At 39.1% G+C, this 9,896-nt stretch overlaps 1 protein-coding gene across 1 annotated transcript in view; it reads right to left on the reverse strand.

Moving 5' to 3' along the window:
• Positions 1–9,682, reverse strand: part of LOC115230081 (putative sodium-coupled neutral amino acid transporter 7) — a 38,009-nt gene extending 28,327 nt beyond the window's left edge. The window contains exons 1-3 of the mRNA XM_036499496.1: positions 9,662–9,682; positions 8,988–9,137; positions 7,459–7,657 (exon numbers count right to left, since the gene is read on the reverse strand). Coding sequence (XP_036355389.1) covers positions 7,459–7,657; positions 8,988–9,137; positions 9,662–9,682 — 370 coding nt within the window. The remainder of the gene's footprint in view (positions 1–7,458; positions 7,658–8,987; positions 9,138–9,661) is intronic.
• Positions 9,683–9,896: the final 214 nt, after the last annotated feature.

Below are 9,896 nucleotides of genomic sequence, written 5' to 3' on the forward strand. Positions count from 1 at the left end.
CCTACTAACACCACCTCCCTCATCCAGCTTATGGATCAAAGCGTGATCCGTGCCTTCAAGGCACTTTACATTCGAAACTCTCTTCAACACCTTGTGGACACAATGGATTTGGACACGAATTTCAAGTTGAAGGAGTACTGGCGTAACTTCACGATCGCAATGTGCCTGTCAGTCATCCACGCTGCTCTTAAAGACATGATAAAAGAAACCCTCATCGTATGTTGGAAGAAGGTGTGGCCAGAGTGTGTCCAGGACTACGAGGGCTTCTCACCTGAAGATATTCAGCAGGAGGCTGTCAAGAATGAGGCGAAACTGGTAAAGGTACTTGGTGGCGAAGGTTTTTCCTGTTGAGGAAAATAAATTATGTCGCAGTGTACCTATATGTTGTGATCCTGAATTGGATAGGTTACTATGGCCCGTGGTCCCAGCCTTGGATGAACCTTGAAACTAACGTTCAAGTCGTTTGAGCAATGCTAGCGGTATATTCTCCACATAGTGCAAATGATGTACCGATCGCGGCGGCACTGGAGAGAGTAGAGTTTTAAGGCTTTAAGGTGGTCCCAGTAATCGAGATCAGTCATGCCTTCAATTCGTTCAGTGAGTGCCCACTGGGGTGACTCAATCTTCAAGATGTTTTGTTTTGTATGGGGAGACCACAAGGGGCAGCACTATCGAAGTGTGGCCGTACAAAGGAGGGGAAAAGTGGAATGATGACCGGAAAATTCTTAAGATCCAGGCGCTCATCCTACGACCTATATCGACCTTATTGTTGATGTGGGCACTCCAACAATTACACCCAGGTCTCTGATATTATTAGATGCCGAGAGCGGTTCCCCTGAAGGGAGAGAGTATGGCTGCTTTAGTATAGACTTTCTTCCAAAATGCATCAGCTCAAATTTTCCCTCATTTAGTTGCATTTTGTTTTTGTCTGCCCATTGACTCACAGCATATAGATCAGACTGGAGTTGAGTTCGGTCTTTTTCATTGATGATTTTCTGAAGTTTAGTGTCATCGGCAAATATTTTCACTTTGCAGTGATTTACGACGCTGGAAAGTCATTTGTGTAAATTATAAAGAGGAGCGGGTCCAAGATAGTCCCCTCAGGGACACCACTGGTGACTTTTGCTGCGCTTGAGTGGACTCCATCGACCATACTTCTTGTGTTCTATTCGCCAGGAAATACTTAATCCAGTGTAGAGGTTTTGGGAGATAGTTGACTGCGAGGGATTTATTTCCTGGTTTCATTTGTAGTTAATTTATATACAAGTATACCTCATAATTATGGTCTAGAGGCAATTCAGTTCTGGCTGGACTAATATCCAGAAGAATACCAAAAAGGATCACTAAAGAATTCATTACTAAATCGGTTGAATTCATCCTACAAAATAACCACTTCATGTTTGACAATACGTTTTTACCGTCAAAAATACGGAATTGCTATGGGTACAAGGGCAGCACCAGTCATTGCGAACCTAACAATGGGCTACCTGGAAGTAATAATATACCAGGAATCTTTATCTACCTTTGGAAACACCCTTCCAATACATTAAAGAAAACTGGAAAAGATTCCTAGATGACTGTTTTATACTCTGGAATGAAAACACAGATAAACTCCTAAAATTCAAAAACCTATTGAACAGCGTCAACCAAAATATACAGTTCACAATGGAGTACAACCAAAAGGAGCTTCCATTCTTAGATATAGTAATTAAAAATAAACCTAAAAATAGAAACGGACATATTTTACAAAACCACAGACGCTAAACAATACCTACATTTTTATTCATGCCACCCAAGACACACTAAAACAAACATCCCCTTCAGCCTTGCAAGAAAGATATGCACAATAATGTCAGAACAAAATACCAGAAACTTTAGACTGCAAGAACTCAAAAACACCATAATTGACAGACACTACCCAGTTCAACTCATACAGGATGCAATCAGACGTGCAACACAAATCGACATAGAAACCTTAAGAAAAGTTCAACACAGCAACACACCTTCCCCGAAAATTCTGCCATACATATCCACATACAACCCCAGAAACAAAGAAGCCTTCACCATCATCACCCAGAATTTACCAATACTGCATAAGGATCCCAAATTAAAGGAAATTTTAAACATACATAAAATCATTAAAAGCTACAAACAACCGAAATCACTAAAACAGATCCTCACAAAGGCAAAATTGTTTTCTGAAAAAACGGATGCAATAAATAGATATATAAGGCCATAAATAGATACATGCATGCATACATACATACATAACAACCTCTGTGTGTGTGTGTGTGGTGTGTGTGTGTGTGTGTGTGTGTGTGTGGTGTGTGTGTGTGTGTCACTGAAGCCATTCATACATACATAACGTTCTCTCTCTCTCTCGCGCGCGCTTTTTCTCTGTCAATCACTCACACATTCACTCACTACAAAAACTGAATAAAAAGTTTCACTTCTCTCTCTCGCTCTTTTCTCTCTCTCTCTCTCTCTCTCTCTCTCTCTTTCTCACGCACACCAGCAACATTACTCTCTCTTTCTCTTCATACACACTAACAAAAGCAATTCACATACACACCACACATTTTGTCTCACCCCATCACACACACACACACACTCTCACACACACACACTCTCACACACACATGCATATGAATTCTTCCGCCTCACGCCAACTTCAAAAGAACTCATACAATCGCACTCTCCCTGTCTCTTTCGCTTTCACGCCGATTCAAAAGATCCCCTTTCCACCCAACCCCATATTCAAAATATAATTTTTTTACGGAAACTGACGATCATCCTCAAAAATGAAATAAACACACGTGGTTTGTAAATGGTTTGTAAATGACAGTCGTGCGTTCCCATATCGAAAGATCGCCCAATGTTTTAATTATTAGACAGAGGTCCAATAGAATAGCTCAAAGAAATAGACTACGTACAAATTCGTTCTTCACAACTCCTGAAGCTGTTTTCTGACTAGGGGTGGGGTCAGGAAATTTTCATACAGCTGGAGGCTCCAATCAAAACAAGGGACCCAAAATGATAAGGTTGAGAAACACTGTTACAGATTATGCCTAACCGAAAACGATCACAGCTACATCATCCAAACAGACCGGGTGAAACCGGGCTTAGCTACTAGTATATATATATATATATATATCTATATATATTATATATATATATATATATATATATATATATATATATATATATATAAATGAAGGGATTCTTTCAGTTTCCGTCCACCAAATCCACTCACAAGGCTTTGGTTGGCTCGAGGCTGTAGTAGAAAGACTTGCCCAAGGTACTATGCAGTGGGACTGAACCCGGAATCATGTGGTTGGAAAGCAAGCTTCTTTGCCTACACACACACACACACACACACACACACACACCACACACACACACTCACACACACATGGACATGTATATAGATACATACTACATACATACATACATACATACATACATACATACATACATACATACATACATACATACATACATGCATACATACATACATATATATATATATATATATATATATATATATATAACGGGAAGCTTTATGAAAATAAACAAAAGACGAAGGCAGGTGGAAAACAAACGAACAATTGTATTAGTATGGCGCTCAGGAAATATAAATAAAACAAGTCTTTAACGTTTCGAGCCTACGCTCTTCAACAGAAAGATACACAGAGAGAGAAAAACACAGAAAGAAGGAGAGAAAAAAATGCGTGCAGTAGCTAACGAATCAACATGGCGATCTGATTTCGGCCAGAGGTCAAAGATCAAACATGAGACGCGAGAGCGAAATAAGGGGAGATAATAGGGTTGATAAATGGGTTGAGGGACCAGCTAAAAGTGCGTGGGAGGGGTCTGGATGTGTGTATGTATAGGGTTGGTGTATGTATTAGTATGTATAAGGGTGTTGTGTGTGTGTGTGTGTGTATGAGAGAGTATTAGTGCGTAGGATTGATCTGGACGTGCGTATGTATGGGGTTGGTGTATGTATTAGTATGTATTAGTATGTATTAGTACGTATTGGTATGTATAGGTGTGTGTGTGTGTGAGAGAGTATAAGTGCGTATGCGGGGTCTGGACGTGTGTATGTATAGGGTTGGTGTAAGTATTAGTATGTACTAGTATGTATTAGTACGTATTAGTATGTATTAGTTGGTGTGTGTATTAGTATGGCACATCATATGTGATGTGATGTGATGTGTAAAGTCATGTGGTGTAGTGAGGAGAAGAGGGGGAGGGGGAGAAGAGGGGGAGGAGAAGGGGAAGAGGAGAGGATGGGGGAGAAGGAAGGGGAGAGAGGGAGCAGAGGGAAGGGGAAGAGGGAGGGAGAAAGAGGGAAGAAGGGAAGGGGAGTAGGGGTGAAAGGATGAAGGACTGAAGAAGTAGGGGTCGGGGGGAGAAAGGATAGGTGAGGAGGGGGGAGGGGGGTTAGATGAGGAGGGGGGAGAGTTGAGACCAAATGGCGTATAAGAGCGAAGAGAGAAGATTAATTCCTGTTCACGGCGCAAACGGGAATCCGGATGGCCTCTGTGTAAGGACAAACCGAACACAGTTAGGTGTTGCAAGAGTCAATCCACATATGAACAGGCAAGAAAAAAACAACAACGCGAGGACGTGGAATAAGTACAGGGTTATTGGACGCTCAGGAAACGAAAGAAACGAAAGAGGATTTCACGTTTCGAGCGGAGCTCTTCATCAGAAATATAGGAAAGTCCAAAGAAAGAAAGACGGAGAAAGAAAATCGCCAACGATACACATACGGTCACATATTGAAATGACCGGAAGGGAATAGGTGAAGAAAATTTTCTTTCAAAGACAGGAGAATGCAAGAGGAAGTATGCGTATGTATGTGCGTGCGCGCAGGTCTGTGTGCATGTGTGTGTGTGTGTGTGTGTGTAATGATGGCACATGTAAGTGCGCGCGCGTGTGTGTTTGGTTGTGGCTGTTTATGTATGTGTGTGGTTGGACTTAATAGGAAGAATTTATAGTAAGAATATTGGTAGGAGTGGCTGTCTGTTGTGTGTCTACCAACATATGTGCGCAGGAGATTGGTCAGTAGAAAGGTACTGGTAGTTTGAAGTATGTGTGTGTGCGTGTATGTATATGTAGTATGTGTGTGCGTGTATGTATATGTAGTGTGTGTGTGTTTTGTTTGCAGTGTGTGTTGAGTCCGTACGTATGTCTGTGTGTGTACGAGTAGGTATGTGTGTACGCACGTGGTTGTGTCTGTGGAGTAACTGTACGTTACTCTGTGTGTGTGCACTTGTGTGTCCTTGTATGTGCATGTGTACATATGTGTTTGTACGTGTGTATTTTGTGTGCGTGCATATGTGTGTGCATGTGTATCTGTATGTGCGTGTAGTTGTGTGTGCGTGCATGTGTGCGTGTGTATGTGTGTGTGCGTATGCAGCTATGTATATGTGTATGCGTGGGGTTGTGGGTGTTAAGTATGTGTGCATTCGTGTGCGTGTGTGTATGTGCGTGTGTATACGTGCGTGTGTGTGTATGTGCGCGTGCGCATGTGTGTATGTACGTTCGTGTGTATATGTCTGTGTGAACGTGGGGATGTGTCGGGTTATGTATGTTTTGTTGCGTGTATGCGCGTGTGCTTGAGTATTATGAGTATGTGGTTGTGTGTACGTGTGTACGTTTATGTGTATGTGTGTATATATATAAGTATGTGTGTCTGTGTGTGCGTGGGGTTGTGTGGGTTAGGTATCTGTGCATTACTGTGCGTATGTATCACACTTAGATGAAGTTAAAGGTTGCTACATCGCCATCATCTTCATAGGATCTTCAGAGAACCTAGCCATAGCCGCAATGAACTTTGCAAAAATTTCTGATCTCAATCAATCTTCTAACAAGTAATAATGATTTCAAATCTTGGCACAAGGCCATTAGTTTTAAGGGGAATGAGGTTAAAGGATTACATACCCGTCCAATGCTCAACCAGTACTTACATTATCGACCTGAAAGCATGAACGGCAAAATCAACGGAATTGAACTCAGGACGTAAAGGAAGGGAAGAAATGTCGCTATGCATTTTGTCCAACATGCACATGATTCAGCCAACTCGCCGATGTAACGATTCTGTTAGCTCCTGTCTGATTAGTAACAATGGTATCAAATTTTGGCACAAGGTCTGCAATTCCAGAGGAGGTCTATGTTGGTTACTAGCACTACGAGAATCATTGATTAACGATTATTCACGAGTCTTAACTTAATGCTTAACTGGTATTTATTTTATAGGCACAAGGCCTGAAATTGAGGGGAGGAGCCTAGTCGATTATATCACTCCATTGCGTAACAGGTATTTATTATCGATTCCTAAAGGATCAAAGGCAAAGTCGACCTCGGCGGAATTTGAATTCAGAACGTAAAGACGGGCGAAATGCCGCTAAGCATTTTACTCGGCATGCTAAAGATTCTGCCAGCTTACCGCCTTCCTCTGATTAGTAATAACGAAAGTAAAAACTATTGATAATTAATGGATGGTTATGTATGATAAAGAATACGAAGAAACATAAATAGAAAAAAATAACATACTATGTCCCTCAACTCAGAGTCAAAAAATATCCTTCAGATGACACTTTCAGTGTAACAGCTAGCTCTGCACAACTCCAGTAACACATTCTTAAACTCATTCTCTGTGTATTTATAACCCAATGAAAAAACTCAATACACGCTCTATCAAAATATATACCCAACACCGTAATATTTGAATAACCGTTAAATCCTATAGCGGAGAAAAAGGAAATGCCATCGCGCTCTTACTCTTTCTCTCCGTTTATACTTCAACTTTTGGAGAACAATAAAAATGGTTCAATGCATTTCTGTATCTACCTCAATTCTTGTAAATGGTTTGAAATTCAACATCACCCTGAAAAGAATCGGTTTAGATGGAAATAGGTAATGAGATTGAAATCTTATGATTTTATTATCTACAGAGTTAATGCAATATGTCTTAAAAACGAATCTGCGGCTGAACTAAAATTATTGCTTCAAAGAAACTAAATATGAAATGGACTTTCTGCACGCACTTCTTCATAAATAAAAGAGTCGGTCCAATGGCGGTTGATTTAATTTTCATTTTCATTTTCATGTTCGATCGCTTGTGATTGCCGCTTTAATAATGTGTGCATAACTGGAAAATTCCTGTAGCGACGGCTTTATAAGAAGCCGATTTTGGCGCGATTAAGCCGAAAACAATTCGGTCGTAACTCGCTTCAGTCGTGGACAATTCTCCTCTCAAGCTGTTCTCATAGCTCCATACTCAAGCCAGCGCGATTTTCCTGATAGCTATTTTCACTGCTATATATTTGACGCTGTCAAATTTATTCAGATTTAAAGTTTCATAGGAAATAGAAATGATACCACTCAATGATTTGTTCAGTATATATATATATATATAAAAATATATAAATTATAATTTTTACTTACATTCTTCTATTTGGTCACCAATCAATACCATTAAACTGGTGCAGTAAAGATATATACTAACAAAAATAAATACAGATGTCAACGCACGACCTTTCTCTCCATAGAAATCAAACATAATATCTTGATAACTTGATCTTTGGGTTTTATCTGAGGCATATGCTACAATAAACATTGAAATGAACGAACAACCACAAATAATCTGAAATGAAATAATAAAAGGAAAATACGTATTTAAAAACGTAGAGATGTGATGTTCTTATATTTCAACATTCATCATCTTTAAACTCGTAAGTTCGTTATCATGACAGTACAGTCTCTTTAACCATGTAATCTCATACCGTATTGTCATATCTGCATTATATTCCATACAATGTGAGAAATTGATATCACAATAAGATAATATCTAAGTATTTGTTTGGGTCAAATATCTATAGACATTACAGTTATTTAACAGAGAAACATTTTAAAGTTTGCTATATATATTTAGACAGTAAAAATGATTTTAGAAATAACTACAACGGAGCAGGCTCTACGTGGTCACGCTACCTTATTAGAAAAGTAGCTTAGTCTTCACTTAATCATATTCTACCAAATTAAATAAGGAAATAATATTTTGGATATTGTAGCCCTACATACTGCTAAAAGGCGAGGAGATCGCGACTGAAATGTCACTGGTGCCTCTTTAGCAAGCCGTCTACCTGGACATTTATACTTCAGCGTGAAGTCTAACTCACACGTTATCTCTAACGGTAAGCAGTAACTGTAACCCAAAACTCTAACTATAACTTAAAAACCCTGACCCTGACCCTTAACCCTAATCCAAGATCATAACATAACCCAAAACCCTAACCCCATTCCTAACTCAGATCAGGTCATCTGACAATCTGGACTACAGATACTGCGGTAGATCGCACGCAAAAGTAGCAACATGGCATTAATCTAATCATAGATTTGTTCGAGCAGGGCTGAATTGGGGATAAGCCACAACAACTGCATAAAGACAAGCCAATGAGTATGATCCTACGCTGTCGGTCATATTTCTCAAACCACACCAACACTCTTTAACAGAAAAGCTTCTGTGTAAAATAGTCCTATCTTTAAAATAGGATGTATGTCGGTTGATGAGGATAGCATTGAAACTTAACTTAGTTCATAAATATGCATTAACCAGTATGATTGTGATCTCTTAAAGATTTCAAGATTAGAAAGTAAGCAATTCTTATATCTTTTCTTATGTGTATTAATACCAAACGATGAAATATAAATTGAACTTGGCGATCAAATATTTTGATCGTCCGTTCTCAGCTGCATTTCTGCACCACAAATGCATGAATAAAATACACAAGCAGCTCATTGATAAGAAATACAGGGTGGGTGTCTCATAATGATGGGGCACATTTTGAACGCAAGTAAATAGAACTGGAACAAGCTCAGATATTAAGGAAAGTGTATAATAGTAGATCACTTATATGTGCCCCATTATTATGAGACCTTGTATTTGTACACGAAGAAACAGAAAATATACTTACGCAATGGATGCTGATGGCTAACGCTAAATTGTCTACTTGTTGATATGCTTCAGGAAGATTTATTATACCAATACCTACTGTTGCATTGACTAAAAGAAAACCAACAGTACACTTCGTAGATTCTGAAATAAATACACAATAAAGTAAATACTGAGAAAAAGGCAATTACTTTTATTCATCATATCATGTGGAAATGCATAAAGCAATTCTGAAATCAGTGTTTATATATATAGCAGACATATTTCGCTTTTCGAATGGAAATTTCTCCTACAACGAGTAAATGTGGTTTATATTCCATAGGATAGAAGAATAGTTGTGGTTATGGAGTTAATTCGAACTACATTCGATCGACCACTGAGTCATACATTGCGCGACTGTGGTCTACTATAGATTACATCCAACAAATGACGTGTGTAAAATTAGGTAGGCGGAAACTGCATCGAAGCGAGTTGCGTATGTATGTATGTATGTATGTATGTATGTATTTTTCTCTTTCTCTTTTTAAGTAGAATAAATTTCCACTGACCCCCTTACTTGGTAACAGGGGGGGGGTGAAGGAAAGCAACATATTTTACACACCATCCTTTAAATATTAGGAGGGTCTTGAAGATTTTTATAGTCTCAGATATCGTGATCATTTGTAGCAAATGAATTAAGGAGTTGCGTTCACTCACCAAAATCCCAAGTTTAGCCATTTTTTGCTCCAGACCGGTCGCTCCAATAATATTAGGTATCAACCTGAAACTGTATTTTGAGTATTGGATTTGCAAACTCTTTATCAATGGTAACCACATCTATTTCTAGAGGCCAACTGATTTCCAGAACAGATCAAAGGTTTTCCTTGTGGTCTCACACAGCAATATATGACCGGGTGTGTTTTAACTTGGTTGCTGTTTTAATTTTTAAGTT

This window comes from Octopus sinensis, unplaced genomic scaffold, assembly GCF_006345805.1.
Source record: "Octopus sinensis unplaced genomic scaffold, ASM634580v1 Contig14420, whole genome shotgun sequence".
NCBI classification, from domain to species: domain Eukaryota; kingdom Metazoa; phylum Mollusca; class Cephalopoda; order Octopoda; family Octopodidae; genus Octopus; species Octopus sinensis.